The 22,469-nt window shown below is 43.7% G+C and overlaps 1 protein-coding gene across 3 annotated transcripts in view; it reads left to right on the forward strand.

Moving 5' to 3' along the window:
* Positions 1 to 9,247: 9,247 nt before the first annotated feature.
* CADM2 (cell adhesion molecule 2) overlaps positions 9,248 to 22,469 on the forward strand; it is a 697,459-nt gene continuing 684,237 nt past the window's right edge. For 2 of the 3 annotated variants that reach the window (XM_069785393.1, XM_069785392.1), the window contains exon 1: positions 9,249 to 9,715. In XM_069785393.1, coding sequence (XP_069641494.1) covers positions 9,655 to 9,715 — 61 coding nt within the window. In that variant the 5' untranslated portion in view covers positions 9,249 to 9,654. Of the gene's footprint in view, positions 9,716 to 22,469 lie in introns of all 3 variants that reach the window. The other variant, XM_069785395.1, reaches the window with a different exon arrangement.

Raw genomic sequence — 22,469 nt, forward strand, 5'->3', positions numbered from 1 at the left:
AAAGGTAACCACTAATTCCAAGTGGCCAATTTCATTACACAGCTCTGCGTGTTCCTAGTCCAGTTCACACTGGCTTTATGACGTCTGCAGTACTTCACATTTCTGCAGGTATGACTCTTCAGTATGAAGTTGGAAACTGAGAAAAACAAGCATTAATGCCAATTTATTACCACTGTAAAAACACTTGGTTTAAGTGACTTATGTAACAACCCAGAAGAACTCTGTGGCATAGTGAAACATAGTCCAATTCTCAAAGGCATCATTAAGTTAATCTAAGACTGTATTTTCCTCTTCTTTGAGACCTCTGCCATACTGATTACACATTTTCCAATTTTTTTCAGCTAATGAATTAGAGATTCTATTTATCAATGTCTTCCTTCTCCCCAAAACCATGAATCATCCCTAGAGCTACTCCTTGGGCTGAATGAGACCAAGGCTCTGTCTTATGTGGAGGAGGGGTGGAACAGGATGACAGATGGACAAGACATGGAAGAAGACAGAAGGAAGGGCTATCACGTAGTTATAGTTCACCATATAAAAATAAAAAAGCAACGTAAAGACTGTATAACCAACAAGTCCATTTCTTTCATTACGAACACCTCCTAACTGTAAGATCCGTACATACGGTACATGCATGTATTTCCCTAAAATTTATGAAAGTGAATGAGGGGAAAAAAATATGTTATCACATTGATACACATACAGATCACCAGAAGGCTAAGAGTCTTTAAATCGACCTTACATCTTTTCGCTTGAGCTCATCAGTTAGGGAGTAATATAGTAAATTAGTGTTCACTAGAGGGGAGAGTAACCTCATATATAATTTATCATGAATTTCAGATATTTACTAAAAGCAGATGCATTATGAAAGTGAGATACGTTGAGTTTCAGGTCCTATATAGCAATTTGGGTACATACATTTCTTCTTTTTGTCTTAAAACCTAAAGTTTTGTTACTCTCCTAGTCCTGTCTCATCCACCAATAGCTACTTTTATCATTTCCCTTTCCATTCCTCTGGCTTCTCAGCTCATGCTGCATCAGTTGTACTTATCTCGATTCTCTTTTTCCATGCTTTATGTCTTTTTTTTTTTTTCTCTCCACTCTCATCATTTTTTATTGCAAGACTTTATTTTCTGGTTCTTCATCACCACACCTTTTTGAAGCTCTACTTTGTTTTCAAATTTATCTTACACTTATTTCCCAAATCATGTTCTGCTGGTCCTAAACTCCTTGCTTGGATAATCACACACTCCTTTCCTCCTAGTGTCTCAACAACATGTTTCCATTACTTTGCTTTTCCTTACCAACAATTTATCTTCCCCCAGATTTCAACCTCAGTGTTATCCCAGCCTTTTTCATCTATTCAGCATCTAGTCCTATTTTTATCCTGACCTTCCATCACACCTGTGCTTTTCCTAGAGCTAGCCTCCCCAAAACATTTGTCTGAATATATTTTTCCTTCCTCCCTTATCTATTTTTCCTCCTTTTATTTTGCACCAGGTAACATCCTATTGATTCTGCCTAGTGTCAGCAGATTAAAAGACAACACAAATCTCTGAAACCAAGGACCTGGATCTATTTCCCACTTCTTGGGTACTGTGTTCTCTCAGACCACATCTGCTAGGGAACAACAACGGCTCCCTAAGAAAAGTTGAGCCAGGAACACAAGGATGCCCAGCCCATCAGGACAGAGGTCTCACCAGCCACAGCCCAGTCCCACAGTACTCAAGCAAGGACAGACCCAGAAGTTATAGCAAACCCCAGCCAAGAATCCAGATCACAAGGCAATATCATGGTAATAGAGCAGATCAGAGATCACACTACAAAGTCAATCTGCAGGTCAAGGTTAGGATCACCGATCACTAGGCAGGTCCATAAGATGAGACAAGCTAAGATCAAACCATTGATTGAAAGCCAGATCAAAGTATTCCATAACCAGGTAAGAGCAGGACTAAGCTAGAAACCACACTTCTCTAACACAACTCAGGTTAAATAGGGCTCCTGGGCCCATGGGTGTGGGTGGAGACCCCAGGTGAGGTTGGTCAGGACCATTAAGGCTTATTAATGCCCTCAGCATCCTGACTGCATGTCAGGGCAAAAACTGGAGTACACAATTTCTCACATTCCCTGGTTTCTTGTTAAAAAGAATTTTGGTGTGCATGCCACAACACAATCAAGTAGGTCTTCAGTAAGGACAATTGTGGCATCAAAACTGTTTAGACACAAGCTAAGCAGAGTCTACTCTTTCTGCTCCTAACTGTAGTGTCTAACCTTATGTCACCCGACAAAATTGCGATCTCATTCTCATTGCTAGAAAAAGCAATAGTAATCCAGTCTGGCTGTATATCACTGCTACATCATCTAACTCTTAGGAGAACATTGAGTAGAGACAAAACGTGTAGAAATTTTAAAGGCTATGATCTATTAAGTCAGTCGTGCATTTTTTTATTTCCTTGGGGCTTATGCCTTGGGCTGATTTTCATACAGACAGCAAAAGAAACACTCTTGACAGAAAGGCCCTATTAAGTCTTAAAACCTGTTTTAAAAGCAAGGATGTGCCAGAACAAATATCTTAGGAGTCTTTATGTATGGGCAAAACAATGTATTTGTTCAATTCTTTGAGTCTTAGTCTGGATCAGCTAAAATACTTTGACTCGTATTTGAAAACATTTTCAGATAAGGATGCACTAATGTGAAAACCTTAGTCTGAAAAAAAACAAATGTTGAATCTAAATGTTTAGAGCCTCTTTTTAAATCACCAGAACATATAAGAAAATCATTGTAAACATATGGGTGTCAGTAATCGAAGATGCTCTTAAGAAAGTAAAATGGATGACATGTTCTACAGAATGAACAACTTCCTTCTGACTGAGTTTTTGAATATTCGTCACCTCAGCTGGGTGCAAGAGGTTTTTTTCAACACATCACATAATCTGTGCATAAGTAATAAACCACAACACAATTAAAAGTTACAAAGCATCAGAAATAACAAAACAATAGATAACTGGATAAATATATATTTCAAAGATGTTAGCTAGGATGTATTCTAAACTATATGTAAACACATTCATCCAAGCATATTTAAAACACAATTAGTCTCTAATTCCATGCAGTAATATGTTTTTATAGCAAACTGTAATGTACACTATATGCACTTAAGTTATAAGGAAATAAAGGTATAAAAGGTGTTAAAGTTATATAGCTCTATAATTTTGTAGTTTGGGGTAAGGAACTTTAAAATTTCTTCAAGTAGTTGCTGCTTAGTTAACAGAAGATGCAGGAAAGTACACAGTTTTGCTAATTATCAAACACTTAGGAGGAGGAGGAACTAACTAGAATGTATGGAGAATCATGTTACCAGCACCATTTCTTCTGTGTCTTCATTTCACAAATTACATGGATGTGAGGTCAGGTAATGAATAAAATAATTCTGCTTCCACTCCCATTGGTAATTCTTTTCTGCAGTTATTTTCACCAACTCAAAGTATACATTAGGTACTTTTCAATAGGAATGATACCAGCTTGGTATGACCTTGGTTCACTTTGCATTGGCATTGCATTGAGAGTGTTGTTTTATAGACTTTTTTCTCTTCCAAAAGCCAGCGAAATATCTCACATTTTGATTGCTTTATAAATGGGACTTCATCCCACACATATTTTATATGTAGTAATTGCAGCATGCAATTCCTTTTACTTGGTTCATCTTACTAACTAACATAGAACAAAATTTCACTGAATTCATAATATTGCTCTGGAACTGATACATACTGTATATTTACACACCAATATGTTTTATGGAAATGAACACATTTCTTCACGGGAGCATATTTTCAAACTTCAATTGCTCTTTACTGAAGCCAATTTTTTTCAAACAAAAAAAAAAGCAATGCATTTCATGTCTCTATATTTTTATTCACGCCAATATATTTTCACAGTTGGATAGATTTAACTAAATTAGTAGTTACAGTATTTGTTCAAACCAATGCATTTTTGCTGGCATCTGCTAAGTAAATGTTATCCAATTTTTTTTTTTAGGAATCAGCTTCAACCAAACCCACATCATTTAAAACAACAGCAACTCACCTCCACCACACAAAATTTCTCACCCAACACAAACAAAACCCCAACTCTTCTGTTCCAGCTGCTGAAGTATGGTAAAGGGGTAATGTAAAATGCAAATACACAGACTCAATCAAGGTACATCTGATCCTCTGATTTCCACATAGGACCATAACAGTGCACTGGGCAGGGAAATGCACTTTCTGTGGTGATACGTGTTGCCTTCTGGAGAGGGACCCTCCACCCTAGGGAAGCCATGCTGCCACTTTCAGGTAGGAGGGGGCAAATATAAGAATAAAGGACTTGCCACTGCAAGAGTTGGCTGTTGTCCAACCAGATATTTCTTCAAGGCTAGGTGGCAGCTGCATGGGGGTTTTGTCACAACATTTTTGTATTGAGCCATGTAAATAAGTCTCACTTTCCAAAGTACTATTTTAAATGTGATTGTGAGTGTTTAGCAGTATTGCAGGATAGAATCTGTCTCGTAACTTCTGTCACTACCAGCTTGCCTTCTCCATACCTCATTTCCCATGGGGCTTTGTTGTTGTTGTTGGAAGGCTGCAATCATATTTTCACTACTTCTTCACTACCCTCTAGATTATACAAAATTTACTTAAAAATATATATTACAGAACATAACACAGAGCAAGTGTTTCTAGATCTATGTTTCACAGCTTGTAATACTGGAAGTTTCTCTCTCCTTAAATTCTCTCTACATCTTCCAGTGTTTGCTGAATTCAACAGAACCACAATGTTTTGTCAAATAAATACGCCTTCCTCAGGTACCATTTCCTCTCCCTAATCACTGACCACTGATGTTATCAAGGAGCATCATTAAAATCATGATTATCCTTTCAGATCTTGCTTGTCTTTCAAGGCAAACTCTAGAGGTAGACTGACACAATGCAACACAGATGGCTCCTTCTAGAGGAGGTTGAGTTTAGCTTGTCAGAGAGAAGCCCAACGTCTTGTTGATCAGGAGAAAAAAACATGTGCAAGCAAATTAACAGAGCATGTAGTGGACCAGGACATGAAGTGGTTAGTGACCTGAGCTGTCTATCGGGGCTGCACACAGTTTCGTCAACTATTCACCAACACCTGTGAAACCTATGCCTTCTAGAAAAGGATGAACAGGAAATAATTGAGAGGAAACAACTAAGAAAGCTGGCTGCTCTGCTAGAAGAAGGGTTTGTCTGCTAGTTTTTGAGTGAACACAAACAAGAAAAAAATTGTGAGGTAGGAGAACGCAATATAAGATCTCTGCTGAAAGTGTAGGGGAAGCTGGACAACTTGCTATTTACCAATTCAGAGAGAGGAAAAACGTGCAGAGTCGTTCTGAATCATGCTTGGAGATTAAATTCTTTTGCTTTGTTTAGCATTAGGAGTATTTGTAAGTATCACCTTGATGGATATCAGGATAACGCAGAAGACCTTTCTTCTGGTTCTGATAAAATGTTTACCTTCTGCATCTGGTTTTCAGTGCTATCTCCTGTTGATATTTTAGGGTATTACTTTTTACTCTGTTCTGAAGTGTATTTCCTGAAAAGTCCCTGTTGCCCTTTTGGTCTGGAAGTAATGAGGCTTCTGGTCATTCTGTGCGTGAGCTCCAGCGCCGCAGACCAATTACAAAGTTCTGTCCCATACACGTTAGGTTTAGATGTAAGCTGCCACTGAATGTCATAAGATGTGACACTACATTTACATAAACTGTCAAATTAACATACCTGCATTAACCAGAAGAGAAGTAGTATGACATCATATCTGGCAGTTCTAATGATTTTAATCATAAATTTTTCAGATATATAGTTGGTCAACTAAACCAGGGGCTTCTGGCTGTGATTTTTTTCTCTTTTTGAAAAATGGACAGAAAAGTCATTTTACCATATGCAGCATAAAGACCTCTTGATATTCCTCTCCACTGCAGTGGTTTATTGGTGGGGTTTGAACCCCAGGTTTAATTTTTTAATGTTTAGTAAAGATTTCTGCTGTGTGGTGAAGAGCAGTAACGCTAACCCCCTCCCCGCTGTGAGCCAGCTTTCTATCAACATGTTGCTAGCTCATTTCAGAACCACTTGAGCCAGAAGAGAATGGTGAGAACCAGCATTTCTGCTTATGCTTCTGACATGGGGTGTGATGTAATGTCCATGTTACTGGGTTCTGGGAGGAAAATGTCAGCTGGTGTTTCTAAACACGCAGATCAACTTTTCCAAATGTACTAACATGGCAAAGGCTTGGAACCCCCATGATGTACAGACAGGCGCTTCATTCCCACATCTGCCAGGGGACCTCTATTCACAGTTTCTAATCACTAAGCTGGGAAGACACTTGTATCTTTCCTATAACGCTTCCTGGAACAATACTACAACCAAAAGTACGTTTGGTAAAAAGTACAGAGCTGTCAGTTATCATAATTAATGCAAAAGCACTTCAGGATGGATTACAGTCCTGCTTTAGTGAAGGGTTTAAATTACTTATTTTGACAGAATTGCCTTTTTAATTTCCTCCCCCAACTGAAAAAATGCAAGTTTTGAGCATTTTTGGACATTTTTAGTGCTGCCTTAAAAATGACTTGTTCCTTTTTGTAAGACTTCTAAAATATGTTGAGAGTCATTCCCTGTTCCATTACCATTTCACATGCACTGAACCCTAAGAACAGGGGTAAAATCTTTGCCTATTGTGTGTTTTTTTAGTAGCAATAAAAAAAAAACAGGCAAAGCAAGTATCTACTCAGCCACCAGAGAGAGACTTCAAATGCTTCCCTGTCCTAGGGAACATTCCAGTGCAACATCTTTGGTAGTCTTCAAGTAACCTACTAAATAAAGGCATGGAGATGTACGTGACGTACATTTGATACAAAATCACACAAATGACATACCTTTAAAATGTAATTCTGTAATTTGATTCTGTACTGTGCGTGCCATCTTTTGAGATAGGGGGAACTCATTGTAAATCCTGATATAGTCTCAACTGTTGCTAGGCATAATCATCACTTCCTAACGAACAAAGTGGAAGATACGACTACAGAACACGTAACTTCCCAGATCCCACTCTAGTGCAAGCTCTTTAAGGTGAAGTTGACAACTGTTAGCACTTCCTTAATGATCTGAGACAATTCAGAGAAAGGAGCTTTTAAAGAGCTTCCCTCTCCTATAGTTAAGACTATTTCCTCACCTGTTTATCTCAGTAAAACTCTTTGGTGTTAAAGAATGGGACATCAACGTGGAAATTCAGAGAGGTACTGTGTGAGACATACTGCATCATGTTGGAGAGCAAATCTCCATAGAAAAAGGATGGAACCAGAAATGGAGAAACAACTGATCAGTATAAGCATTTGGGTGCAGGGGAATCCTGCTTTCTCGAGATAAGGCAACACAATTCCCTCCATAGATGTTTACAGACAAATCCAGCAGCTTAAAAATAAGGTATTCTGATTTCAGTAAGGGGTTTAGGCAAGAGGTGAATGATACTGTGTAAACACCAAATGAGCAAACATGAAGAGGTAGCCTGCCATCTTGGATTTCTTACATTCAGTGTCTTATCTTTTAGACCATAAGCAATTTAGGACTACCAGCTGAACGCTACAAACCCTCCCAAAGAAAGCCTTCAAATAAAAAGCCTTCTCCAAGCCGTTCAGGGGCCAGGAAGTTGCTTATTGCCATTGTCTGGGCACCTCACAAGAAGAGCCGCTCTTGTTGCTACTGTGGAGAAGGTATCTATACACGTTTAATTCTGAGGAGACCGGAGACTCAGACAAGTTTTCTTTCACCTGCTGCTTTCAGGGAGACGGGAGCAAAAGCAGAGGGAGGAGAAGGGGCTTTACGCCTCCCTCGCAAGGACCCAAGCAAACCGGCTGGGCCCTTCCCACTGGCCGCAGCTCGCAGGTACTTCCCCCCCGTTCGTCCCTGCCGGCGATGCGGAGGAGCCGGCCGCTGGCGGCCCGCAGTCTGGGAGGGGAGCCGGCCCTGGCACCCCCGCCTCCGTCACCTGCAAGTTACTCTCGCCACCGGGGCAGCCGGCGGGGACGCTGGATTCGCGCCGGCGTCCCAATCCCACGGCCCCGCCGTCGGTGCGCCTCGCCCCCACCGCCGGCCCCGCCTGCCCGCGGGCTCCGGGCCTCGCTCCTTCCCGTGCCGCCAGGATGGGGGACGCCGGGCGGCGGCTAACGCCTGTACCGCCCGCCCGCGCTCCCCTCCCCTCCCCTGCCGCCCCGCCGCCGATCCGCCGCCGCGGCTGGCGGCTGTCCCGCCGCGCAGGGAGGCCGCCCAGCGCCCCGCCGAGCCGGGGCTCACCCGCCCCGCCCGCGCAGCCTTATCTAAGGGCGCTAACGGTCGCGCCGCAGCCGCAGCCCGGGGCGCGCGGCGACGGACACCTGCCACTCCTCCCCGGGCGGGGCGCGAGCGGCCTCCCGGCGGGCGGCCGGCCTCCCCGCCGCCCCGCGCCGCCGGTGCGGCAGCCGGGAGCGCCGGCCCCGCCCCGCCGCCTGGCGCGCTCTGCCCCGGGGCGGCGCCTCCTCTCCTCAGGCGCCCGCTGCCGCTGCCGGCCAGCCCCGCGCCCCGCCGCGTGCGCCGCCGGCCGCTACTTCAGAACCGGGTCTGGACAGCGCCCCGCCGCCCGCCTCCCCCCCGTTCCCCGGTCGCTCGCCGCCCATTGGCTGGAGAGCCGCCGCGGAGCCGGCTCTCCTCGCGATTGGCCCGAGCCGGCTGCCACTCAGCGGCGCAGGAGATAGGGTCTGGCACCTCGCTCGCGGCTGAGGACTTTGAGAAACGCCCGTTTGTTTTGTAACCTGGCGTCTCGCGCCTCCCCTGTCACCGCCTCATTGGCGGTCCGGCCGAAGCCGGGGACTTTCTACTGGACAGCCGCCGACGCCAGTCACACGCCCACCTGAGGGGGCGGTGCGGGGGCCGAGGGGCGTGCCGTGCCGGTGGAGGTGTGGCCGAGCCGGTGGCAGGGGCGTGCCCACGGCACAGGGAGGGCCGGGGTGTGGCCCCGGGGGCGGGGAGAGGGGCGCGGCTCCCGGCAGAAAGGGGCGGGGCGGGCGGCGAGGGCGGGGCGAGGCCAGGGGAGCCTCGCAAGCGGAGATTGCCCTTGTGTCTCGAGCCGGGAAGCGGCTGGGAGCGGAGCAGCCCAGCCTCCCCGCGCGCCGCGGCGCCAGCGCAGCCCCCCCCCCCCCCCTCCGCCACCCCTTCCTCCCCCCCCCCCCGCTGCCGCCGCCCGCCAGCGGGACGGGACGGGATAGGAGAGGCGAGCAGACAGACGGACGGACGGACGGACGGACACGCCGGCAGGGGCAAGGGGAGCCAGCGGGGGCACCCGGCACCGCTCCGCGGGGGGAACCTGAACCTGCCTGGCAGCGCCGGAGCCAGCGGAGAGAGCCGCTCCCCCCTCCTCGTCCTCCTCCTCCCTCCCCAATCCACCCCCGCGACCCTGGTCCTCCTCCTCCTCCGCATCCCACTGGATACAGCGAGGGAGACACTGCGGCGGAGGCGGCGGCGGCGGCGGCTCCTGCGGGGGGAAGGAAGCGCCCGGAGAGCGGAGCGGCGGGAGGCTGCGGATCTGCGTGCCTGGCGCCCACCCAGCCCGAGGGGAGCCCCCAGGATGCGGCTGAAGCCCGGCGCACTCCTGCGCTTCTACAGCCTCTGCGGGATCCTCGTACAAGGTACCGCCTCCTCCCCACCCCTGCCCCGCGCGCGGGGAGGGACCCCGGGGGGCACCGCCGCGGCCCGGGGTATCCCAGGCTCCCCTGCCCCCCGCCGCCCATCCCCCCCGCCGCCCCTCTCCTGACCCTCCCTCCCTCGCCCCTCTACCGGCTCCCCCTCCCCGCCGCCCTCTTCTCCCCGGGCGCCCCCAGCCTCCCGCTCCGGTAGCGCTATCCAGCGCTAAAGCGCCGCACGGTTGTTAACCCTTCCTGCCCTTCCCCCGTCAGCCTCTTCCCGCCCTCCTTCGCCCTCCGCGCCCCCCCCCCCCGCCGCCAGTCGCTCGCCAGCCCCTGCAGCCAACCCTTCAACTCCCCGTCACCTCCCCGCTCGCCCGCCGCAAACGTGCCCCCGAAAGTGCGAGTGGAGCCGCAGCAGCGGCGTGCGCGCTGCAACAACATCCCGGGGAAACGTGCGGGCTCCAGCCGTGCCTCCCCGGCGGGGAGACGGGGGAGTTGGCGGGGGGGGGGGGTGTCCGTGCCTCGATCGCGCCGCCGCCGAGAATGCGTGTCTGTATGTGAGGTATAAAATACATGCGTAGGGTAATCGGATGAGCCGGGGGTTCGGAAGCGGATCCCTTCACCATCCTGCTCCAGGCGGCTCATCCTGCAGCTAGTTTCCAGACTGAATGCATTCCGCTCTCCCTCCTCCCTACCGCCGCCGCCCCCCCTAATTAACGTTACCCGTCCAAGTCAAATGTAGCGGCCGCCGCGGAGGGAAGCCCGCGGCAGGCTGCTAGGGTGCCGGTGACCGCCGCGTCTGCCTGCGGGAGATCTTCCCTCAGACCTCTCCCGCTCTGGGGGGAGGCGAGCCGGCGGCCGAGCCCACGGCGCTGCGCTGCCACCGAGAGTTTGCCCCCTCAGCGGCGGCGGGATGGCGGCGCAGCGTCCCCGTCCCCCGCCCCTGCCGCCCTGTGGGGCCGGGGCGGGGCGGGGGGAAGGTAACGGTCGGGCGCGAGGGTCGGGGAAGGCGGCAACGGCGGCGGCGGCCCCGGCCCGGCGGGTGTAAACGGGCTCGGGGAGCCACCGCGCAGCAGCTCGCCGGCGGGCGCCCACTCCTCAGGGCGGCTGCGGGGAGACGGCGGGGCGTCTTTCTCCCCGGCCCTCGCTCGGCGTGCGGGGTGTTTCAGTTTGGGAGGGAGAAGCGAAGAGGCGATTAAACTAAGTGACCTTGTAAGGTTGTTTTTTTTTTTTTTTCTTCTTTTTTTTTTCTTTTTCCTCTCGCCTCCGTCGTGCCATTTCGCGTCAAGTTTAATGTATTTCGCGTTTCCCTCGGCTGCGTCATTTGTCGGGCGATCTCCGGAGGGAGTAGCGGCTGGCAGCCCGTAGCGGGAGCAGAGGCAGCCGCCCGGGTGCCCGAAACACACGAGGCTCGTCCGTGTCCCCGTCCCTGTCCCCAACCCCCCCATCGGCCAGGAACCTCCGAGTGCCCCCGCTCCACCTCCCGAGGAAGTTACCGGTCGTGGAGGCGAGAACGAAGGGAAGGGGGAGTGCGCTTGGCAACTGCAAAGGACAGTTTCATCGGGCAGGTTATTTGTATTCTTTACCAATGTTTATGAGTTGCCCGGTACGTCACTGCACAAGGAGCTGCTGTGTTGGTGCTATACAAGATTATTTATTGGGGCATGTGTGGCGGGCTGCACCTGGGGGTTGGCTCCTCTCTGCCTTTTACATTTCCCTGTGAATTGTCAATTCATTGCCCTGCAAAGGAGGGGGCGGGGGGGAAGCGTCTGGACTGACTTTCTGTCACCAATAAAATCGGGGCTGCTGCCGGAGGAGGAGGATTTGATCTTTCCTAAGATGCAATCAGCCGCATTCAGCGCATCGCAGTTTTGAGAGTAAACCAGTGATTAAAAACAGTGATGCCTTTCACAGCAGTTCAGGGAGTATGCCAGGCAAAATGAAACTCTACGAACTGCATCAGGTAAAAAACATGTTGCAAGAAAAGGGGCGTAATACACAGCTGACTGTGACTTTGTGGAAATAACTAGATTGGGCCTGTCCTTGCAGATGGGGAAAAGCGATGCTTAACATGATACCCAGCTTGCCCTTCGTGTGTATGAAACATCTCCCTCTTTTCAGTTTCTCACACAATTATTTTTTTAGCTCCCGATTAAAAGTTAAGTCAAAAATACTTAAGCACTCTGTATACTGCACTTCAGCAGAGTGCTGTTTCAGGAGGCACTTTTGCTGGGCACTATTTAAACAAAAAAAAAGGCGGGGGGGAATATAAAGAACCTGTAACCCTCAGACAGCAGCGAGAGGAAATAATTACTACTATCCTTCTCTCCAAGATAAAGGAGAATGGAGAAGAAGATGAGTAAATATTTTCTGGGAGAAGACTGTCCTGAATAGTGACTGTATCTAACAGAATATCAAATTCTTTTGGTCCACCTTATAGTGCTACTTCATAAATCTTGTTTTCTCAGTTTCTGCCATTTATTTTGGTACAGCTAGCAGACACAGTTACCATATTAGACACATTTCTTGTTGGCAGCTTTATACCTGCATTTAAAAGTAGTTTTTCCCTGTTGGCTTGCTTTGCTTCCCTGAACTGTGTTATGAAGTGGCTCAATGGATTTGTTAGATTCCTCTGATTTTCTGTTTGTGGGCCATGGGATATGCAGGTTTTTCATCAGCTTTGTACGTGAATAAGATCTTTGTTCTGAGGATTCGAAGCACTTCTGGATTGTAACTATGGATTGTTCCTGTTAGTGAAACTGAAGCTAATTAAGTTTTAAAGACCAGGTGACAAAGAGTCAAGCTGATGTGTGTCCTGTATGGAAGTGTGCCTTTCTGGCATGATCTGTGGAGAGACTTGCTTAAGGAATCTGTGCTGAGTGCTGATGAAGCGTCAGCTGAGGAAAGAAGACATAGAATAATGCTTCTCAGCTTGTGTGTGGAATAGCATTAACAGCAAGCAGTCCCTTCAGAAAGGGGGCAAACAAGAAGTAAAAGAGTCCAGTGTCAACTGCTTGCTGTGAAAGGGGAGTGATGGAGGTGGAAGAGGGAGTAATAACATGTTGAGCTGAGAAGCGGTTTGTCAGCTGAGTTTGGGTATCATATTAGTCTGCTCTGCCCTCTCTAGCGTTTGCTGTGAAAATAATAGGATCTCTGGCTGCTGTTGTTCTTAAGTTGTGCACTGTAATGATTCTGGAATACTTAAACAGTGTCCCAAGGGGTTAAACTGTTATGTATGTTTATAGTCAGCCTTACATTTTTGTTTCATTCTGATTGTTTTTTCTGCTTCATGAATTTAGCCTTCCTTAGACAAAATTTAACAGTTGGAGGACAGCATATATTTAGAATAACTCAAGTACGTCATCTGAGCTGTTTTTATGCAACCTGACAAGTAAGCTCTTTACAATAAAGACTTATCATGTGAGAAACTAATATTAAAAATAGTTTTGTTGGATTCATAATACACAGATACAGGTTAAGATTATCCTGGAATTGTAGCTGCTGTAGCCCCCTGCTGTGTGATAATGCAAATGGCATCTAATGCCTTAACATGCTTTGCTTCTGAGAAGACACTGGATAGTGCTGTATGTGGTAGCAAATGATCTAGTTTCAGTAGTCTGTCAACACCAGGCAAATCTCAACATGGTTTCTTCTGAGTCTTCCAATGCTTGCAACCTGTCTACTAATGACAATAATGTAGGGACACTTTAATTTGTCTGAAACTGTGATCACTGATGCAACAAATCAGTGAAGACAGATAATTGCTTACGGGTGAGACTCTTTTCTTCGTAAGCCCAGATCTATTACAAGCAGAGTTTAAAAAAAAAAAAAAGGCAAATATGCAAATGGGTACTACTCAGATCATCTAAGCTGATTTAAGATGAAGTTGTCATACATTACTTAATATCTTGTGTATCTAGATTCTATTTTGAGTTTTCAGTAGGATTTCTGTTAGCAAAATCTTGGCAACCTAAAGCTGTATGCATAGGGATTGTCTTGACACCTAAGTGTTGTTACACTAATACAGTGTACAAAAGTCAAAAGCATGTTGTTGTAATTCTATAAGTTCTGTAGGGTACAGACAATTACAGAATAGAAGACAGTAGTTTTGATACAATCTTTATTTGGAATATTTTACCCACAAGCTGAAACTTGAAACATAAAATGTATCACTCTACTTGATGGTGGCTGTTTTTATATGACTTCAGTCAATCTAACCAAGGCTTGGTAGGCTTATTAGCTGCTTAGTTCTCAGGTTAGTTCATATTTTATGAATTCTTTTGCTTGAGTTCTTCATGTATTTTTATTGATAGTCATCATATAGCAGTTCACGTTCAGTTTTGGAACATGAAGTAACTAAACAATCCAAATGCCCATTGATGACCTCACACAACTTCCCTGAGGAATACATGAATAGGGATCACTTACTCTGATAATATTTGTCACTCTTACACTCAAAATATTTGAGTTTCTATCATCAACAGTAAGCAGTTTTGTGGTCTCTCACTGAAGAAGTAACTCCACAGAAATGTTGATCAAGAGAAGCACCTCTGCTGAAACAAATACATTTTTCTTGTTTACTTTCTTGTTAGTTGTCTTTTAACTTTTTTATTAATTTCAGAAGTGTAAGACAGTGAATCTCCCTCTGCTTTTAAATTTACTTAATTGTTGGTTGCAATTCCATTATAATGTACTATAAATGTCTTTAAGCCATAGTTTTTTGTTATAGAAGACTTAGTCCTCATAATTAGCTTTCCCGTCACTGTGGCCTGATCCCACTATTGACAAAATGTGTTGAATGTGATTACCCTTACTCTTTCCACCAAAGAATTAATCTTTTAATATTGCTATGCAAAGTCAAGATTGGATTTTGAGTTGTTTTTTGGTTTTTTTTATGTATGTGTCACAAATGGTGATTAAGTAACTGATAACAACTGTATGTATGGTAAAGAGATGGACACGGACATCAAGTAGCTGCCAAGAGAATAACAGTGCAACCAGAGTGTGGTTGACTGTTAGAACGATGATTCCCTCTTCATCTAATATTTGAAAAGTAGAAATAGAAGATGCTGTCATTGTCCTCTTAATGCATTCTCCAAGAGAAAGAAGGAATACTTTAATTTTGTTTTAAAACATGAATCTAATGGCAGGCTTATTCTTAGACACTCTCAAAACAATGGAGGGTCTTCTCTAGGGAGAATGCCACTGACATGCTTTTTAAAATACACATTCCAAAACAAATGTAGAATGGTAAAACTATTAGACATAGTTAAATTTGTGTCTCTTGGGATTGCATCAATATTAAGTATGATCTTAATGAGCATATCCCTTCTTCCCAAGGAGTTTCTGAGGTGTGTCTGACAGGAAGAAAGGCAAATATCAAATTCCCGTGGCAAGGGGTAACTTGTAAAATCATGATTTCTCTCAGGAATCTGCCCTTAAACAATTTACCTTTCTATACAGTGAAAAAATTTTGAAAAGAATTGAGTATTTTCAAAAATGAATATATGTGTCTTTGCAAGGTTTCTTAATGTTGTGGGGTTTTGTTTGTTTTTGTTTTGATTTGTTTGTTTTTGTTTTGATTTGTTTCATTTTTTCTATGAACCTATTTCAGGACCTTTTCCCTTCATTTTAGAAATGAAAATCAAAGACTAAGTCCAAATGATTGCAATTTCTCTTATGTTAATGCACAATAAGTTCAGGATGGGTGCTTTAATTGTCAATACATAGGACGCTATCATATTTTAAGGGGGGAGAAGAAGGAGCGGAGAACATGTACTTCAATGACAAAACAGAGTGCTAACACTGAAGGCTGTATATTGCATCTTCCAGTGCTTTCTTTTAATACTACTGTTTTGCATGTAGGATTTTCTAACATAGAGAACTTGGAACAGGAAAAAAGGATTTAGTGAAGAATGTAGGTAGTTATTTTTCTTGTGGATGGACTGGAAGACTCCCTGTTTCTTCCTTTAACGATGTCTGCCTACCTATTGTCCTATCTCCTTTCCCTAACATCTGTAAATGTGGAAGATAAGATTACACTTGTATCCTTTGCCATCCTTTTATTTGCAAAACTTGAGATATTGGGATCTATGTAAGCCTTATTGAGGAGCGTTTTTGCTGTCTGACAAGTTTGGGATTTCTGAGGGAAAGACCATTTCTTCCTAACCATGAGCTGAGTTGTATTTACTGCTTTCTAGTTTAATCAAATGGCTCTTGGAGAGTGTGAATGCCTTTATAGCTTTCACATTTTAAGTAGCAGCAAATCACTTTAAATACAGCTTTACATTACTATAAATGCATAAATTTAACTTTTTTCTATTTTGTAGTACTCGGTTTAGGATTCCACTTTTTTCTTACACAGCTGTTAAAGATTATTAACTGTCCATAGGCAGCTGCTCTTCAGTTTCAGAAAAATAATTAGCGTATAGTCTGTGTTTCTCAATTTGAATCCCTAAAGCTCTTCCAGAGCTGAATGTTTCTTCGTGTAAGTTTTTTTCACATAGAGTTACATTACTGAACTCCTCTCCAGCTTATTCTTTGTTTTGTGAATGGAGTTGGCAAGGTTTATATTATTTGTAAAACAGCGCATATCGTCATATATGCAGTATAGTGGTTGTCTGCATAGCTTTGATATTCCCTCTATCATCATCTTTCTGTAAACAGTTGTTGTTGAATGCCTGTCTTTTTCTTTGTTGTATGAGAAGGATAGTGCGAGAGAGACTGTTTTCTTACGTTAGAGGTGAAAATATTCTGGTTATATTTTAAACTTCTTATATACCACAATATTAATTAAACAATGATTCTAATCATGGTAATTCAATTGCCAAATCTTAGCTAAAGTAACCTGAGTATGCTATTACATGCAAGAATAATTTGTGACCACATATGAAAATACAGTTACACCTTTCTGGGTATTATCAATACATAATGCATTGCGTTATTGCCATTTCTTCTGCCAGAAGCTGAATAGGACAGCACAGCTGTACTGACCTATCTAAGTCTTAAAACTCTGGCTTTTCAAAGTTCATCACTGGAAACTCCACAACTGCGGCTGACTGACAGCTCTGAAGAGAATAAGGCCAAATTTCTTCACAGCAGCGGTTGTAGTAGGCACTTTGGTATTTTCCATTTGTTCCGATATTTATCCCAAACTGACCTACATCTGCTGGATTAACAGTGTAACTTGACCTGCTTTTATTCCTGCTATGCTGTAAGGTAGGAAGGTTGTTCTGGTTAGTCCCTAACGAGGTGGGAAGCTGTACTAGTTGAAGTAGAAGCAATCAAATTTCTTTTAATTAAAAGATTGTACAAAACATGTTTGTGATCGGTTGACCCTGGCTGGATGCCAGGTGCCCACCAAAGCCACGCTATCACTCCCCTGCCTCAGCTGGACAGGGGAGAGAAAATGTAACAAAAGGCTCATGGGTCAAGATAAGGACAGGGAGAGATCACTCAACCAATTACTGTCACGGGCAAAACAGACTCGACTTGGGCAATTAATTTAGTTTATTACCAATCAAATCAGAATAGGTAATGAGAAATAAAGCCAAATCTCAAAACACTTCCCCCCCACCTCTCCCTTCTTCCTGGGCTTAACTTTACTCATGATTTTTTCTACCTCCCTCCAGGGGAATGGGGGTTGCAGTCAGTTCATCACACCTGGTCTCTGCTGCTCCTTCCTCCTCAGGGGCAGGACTCCTCACACTCTTCCCCTGCTCCAGCGTGGGGTCCCTCCCATGGGAGACAGTCCTTCACGGACTTCTCCAATGTGAGTCCTTCCCACGGGCTGCAGTTCTTCATGAACTGCTCCAGCGTGGGTCCCCTGTGGGGCCAGAAGTCCTGCCAGAAAATCTGCTCCAGTGTGGGCTCCTCTCCCCACGGGGCCACAGATTCTGCCAGCAGCCTGCTCCAGCACAGGCATCCCACGGGGTCACAGCCTCCTTCGGGGACCCACCTGCTCCGGCGTGGGGTCCTCCCTGGGCTGCAGGTGGATATCTGCTCCACCGTGGACCTCCATGGGCTGCAGGGGGACAGCCTGCCTCACCATGGTCTTCCCCACGGGCTGCAGGGGAATCTCTGCTCCGGTGCCTGGAGCACCTCCTCCCCCTCCTTCTGCACTGACCTTGGTGTCCGCAGGGTTGTTCCTCTCACATATTCTCACTTTTCTTTTTGCTGCTGCTGTTCTCCACAGTTTTTTTTTTTCCCTTAAATATGTTATCCCAGAGGCATTATCACCACCGTCGCTGATGGGCTTGGCCTTGGCCAGCAGTGGGTCCGACTCGAAGCCGGCTGGCATTGGCTCTGTCGGACATGGGGGAAGCTTCTAGCAGCTTCTCACAGAAGCCACCCCTCTAGCCCCCCACTACCAAAACCTTGCCACACAAACCCAATACAGTGTTCTAGTGTCAAGTTCATTTTCAATTTATCCCTCTCAAAGGCTTTTTTCTTCTTACCTGAGTGTTAACATGTTTTTTATATGTGAAGTTTTGTCGTTTAAATCTTGACATGCTAGTTGGTGCTTCATTGTGATACATCGATGGATGTAAATTGAAGAACAGTGAAGAAGTCTCCATTGGTTTGCGCAGTTTATACAGGAAAAGTAAAACTTCGTTTGATATCTGAAAACACTTGTTCACACTCTACTCAACTGAAAGAGATTTTTTATATGTTCAAGTATAAAAAATGTCGAAACGCAGCTGTTTGTTTGCAAATTGTAAAATAAATGTAGTGACTAGAGATATTACTCACTAAACTGATTTCTAATCAAGGATTAACAGAGTATCTCAAATCTGTGACAGGTCATAACATGGTATAATATACTGGAATATACTGTAGTATTTCCTTTACATGAATTCTTTTGTTAACAAATCTAAAATAATAGTAGTGAAAATGAGAGAACTTCTTTTCTGAATGTTTGGAGGAAACTTTAAACTAACATTGCAGTTTTTCATGAGCTTAAGTGACGTGTGAAATACTGTGTTCATTAGAGCAAGCATGGCATTGTGGTTTCCTCTTAACTTTACCAGTTTTTAACTTTTCAATTGCACTTCCAGATTTCTAATAATGTTATTGTTGTCTTTTGTTGTTATTGTTGTCTTTTTGTTGGCTTTTATAGTGTGGCCTTGTAATGCTATGAAAAATAGGTGAGATTTGGACTAATATAGCAGAAGCTATAAGTACCATCTTGCTTAATGATCATTTTGATTAATGAAAAATGGTATCTGTACAGTCAAAAGGGAGTCACTTCAATTTTAAATTAAAGCCAACTGTAGCAAAATTAGCAACACCTAACATGGAGGGGCTTTTCAGAACTTAAATATCAAGTCTCACAATTACTAGGACATTACATATTAAAAGAGAGCGTGTCTCATCTTTTGGTATAAAAACAAATTAGCAGTAAATTAGCAGTGAATTAGCTCTATAGGCTATGCTTTCTTTAAAGGTTGGAGTCCTGAATCGAACATGTTACAGTCTTAGGATATATCTCGACTGCTGCTTGTGTTCAAATATGTATCATCTTGATTATGTTTAGATAAGTAGTGTATATTAAGTTACATATGGGCTAGCACCTTGACTATTTGCCCAGCTTCTTCAGAACATTCTCCTTACTTTATTTGGATTTTTTTTTTGTCAAGTATTTAGCACATCTCTCCTCACTAAATGTGAAGTTTGTGAGTTACAAACTGCTGGTTAATGCTTCTTTTTGGTATGTAAAATGCAAAATGTATGCCATTCTTAGAGTGAGTAAGTCTCATTCCTTAAAGAATGGTCCAGAGCTCACATAATTTCAGTATTTTCCCCATAAAATAAGGTTGAGTTTTAGAATTGGATCAGGCTGAAATTAAAATGTTTTCTGCTTCCTAAGTTGTCTTTGTTTTGCAAATTATAAATCATTATTGCTTTGCTGTATTCTGAGTAGTGAATTTTGGAGGTAGTGGGGAAGGCATGTAAGCAGTAGAAATGTATGGCCGTTTTATTTTTTATTTATGGTAGAAAGAAGCCTCAATGGTTTATAGAGTTATCTATGGAATATTCACATATGTTTAACACAAATTAATGTAATTTCAAAAAAGCTTGGAATATAAGATTGTTTTAAGTGGCTAGGCCTTTATATATTTTGTGTAAGAAATACTTGGCAGTGGGGGAGACGTCTTTTAAAGTAATGTGATTGCAGAACTTCCCAAACTGTCTTTGGATTTTGAGAAAAAGAATGATATTAGTTTTTGTACAGACTTGCTTTTGTCTGTTAGAAAAGCAAGGAAAAATTCTGTTCTACAAAACCACATTTTTTTCCAAATCTGATGCAAAATGGAGTTAACAGGAAATCTGGATAAAGAAGGCAGTCGAACATGTTCTGTAAGGGGTATTCTCAATTTACTGTGACATCTGTATTGCAGGATTTGGAAGTGCAGATGCATTTAATGTTCATTAGATTAAGCCTACCGCAAACTGAAATACACTGTAAATCCCAACAGGAAAACAGAATCCAGTAGTCTGTATCATTTAAAGTGAACAAATGAAAATTTGCTGTTTAATGAATTGTTAATATCATAGGGTTTTTTTGTTTTAATGGGTCATTAAAAACTCTTGTCATTTGAACTTCTTCCAGAAAGGAAATATCTTCAGAAAGAAATTTTAAAATAGGTGACTACCTGGTCACAGATAAATGTGGAGTAATCTCCCTGTAGGCCTTGTCTGCCTAGAATACCTGTCAAGAAAGCCAAACTTTGTTTCTTCTGCTTGCTGCTGCAAGACTTGAAGTGAGGAAACGGCAATAGCCCTACTCTGTATCCATGAAGGGATTTCCCTTCTTAAGATTGTGAGGATAAAGGCCTCAAATTTGGATCCTATGTAATCTGTTTACATTAATGTGTCAACTCTGCAACAAGTGAGCTATGCCATGCTGACACCTAAGTGGCCCTCATGGAATATGTAGGTAGGTAGTTAGATGGGGGACAAGGAATGGGGTAACTTATTTTCTCTAGGAATAAAACATCCCTTCTGGAGTTACCACAAAAGCCTTTACTGTGAAAGCCTGAGACATATATGAAGATCAGGCTGGAGCAAAACACTGTATGACTTCAGGATTGCAGGATACAGCATATCTTTTCATCTTTCTCCTCCTATGGCTCTCCGCCGCTTCCTTTCCCCAGGAGATAAAATGCAACAAGTGAAGGTTTTAGGGCAAGTGCATTCTGTGGAAGCTATGAGAGTACATCCTTCTGTCTACCTTGGAGGAGAAAATAGCTGTGAGGGATGTGATAGGAGGCTTAGATTTTTTTTATTTTAAAAATTTTTTTTAATTATTACTGTTTTCTTTTCTTCCCCCTACTTCTCTGCCTTCCTCAAATGTGCCCTAACAGAAGTGAGGAGGAGAGCCAGTGGGAATCAATCCCTGGCAATGGGACACCTGGCTAGGAGCACCAATTACAGAAGCTTTTTAGTGAGGTAGTCATAAGGCTCTAGTCTCTTTCATCCGTTCAAAGCCTGATTTTTTTTTGGATCAGTACAACATGGAAGACTTCTTACAGGCATTGGTAGGAAGGGTCAGATTTGAGAGCTGAAAATACTTTAAAAGCTACCATATGAAAAACAGGAATTCAGATGAACTTCAGCAGATTGATGCAAATGTGCTACATGAGATCATTTTAATGTAGCTGCATTTAATTTTCCTTGTTTTAAGTTAGATAAATCAATTATTTGATTTGGACATTTCGTTCAAACGCAGCTAAAACACTTTGTAGGTGCAGTTAACTCCCATTTTCTCTATAATGTTACAAGACATGCTGTTGCAATGTAAAATGCAGTACTATGCAGAACAGTCACAGTATCAATGTCACTTGTGCTTTATTTCAATTAAGAACCTTATGGAAAATATCTAGTGCAATGTATATTAGTATAAGAAATCAGAGTTGACTGATGCATATCAATGTCAAAACAGAAGATGTCTTCAGAAATAAACTTCCCCTGCTATTATGTCATGTTGATGTGAGTGAGATCTTAGACAATCTAGGAGATCTAGAAAAATAGACTAACTATTCTGCATGTGTATCTATGTGCTTATCAAATTGAAACACAGGCAGCTATGCGAGTAAAACTTGGTCAGCATGTCTGCATGGTAGGAGTAGGTAGCTTCTTAGGTGCTGCTGTTGTGTCATGGTAAACTTTGGGATTGTTCAAGTACACGTCTCATTCTTTAGAAGGGAAATTCTTGATAGGAAAACTTTCAGTCTGGCTAACAACTAAAATATCTACCCCTTTTCTGAAAGGTTTCTAGTGTTTGCAGAGCATGAAAGTAAATATGAAACAACTTGCATGAGCTATAATTAGTTTTTTTAAACGTGTTAGGCTCTTGTGGTGTCTGTATCATGAATATATCTTTTGCATCTGGAACACATACACATACTATAAGGTGTCAGACTGCTGTACAGGGGAATCAGTACAAATACAGAGTTCTGGTTAAATTAGAGAAGTGGTCCTACAAGTAATACTAGGAATGGATGAGCAATCAGTGCAGTGTCTATGTTGTTTCAGAACAATATTTGTGTTATTACAAGTCTCTAGCATTCTTGCATATGCAAGTTGGTTTTTTTTTCCACAGAATGCACTTGTAAAGTATCTACATCAGATGTTTTAATAACTGCTGACAAACTTGTTAGTATTGTTTCCTATGGAAATGTGACAGATTTCATTGCAGAATACACATGCCTATGTGAATACAGATTACAAAAATAAATCAATGGATGATAATATT

This window comes from Haliaeetus albicilla, chromosome 6 (assembly GCF_947461875.1).
Source record: "Haliaeetus albicilla chromosome 6, bHalAlb1.1, whole genome shotgun sequence".
Lineage (NCBI taxonomy): Eukaryota > Metazoa > Chordata > Aves > Accipitriformes > Accipitridae > Haliaeetus > Haliaeetus albicilla.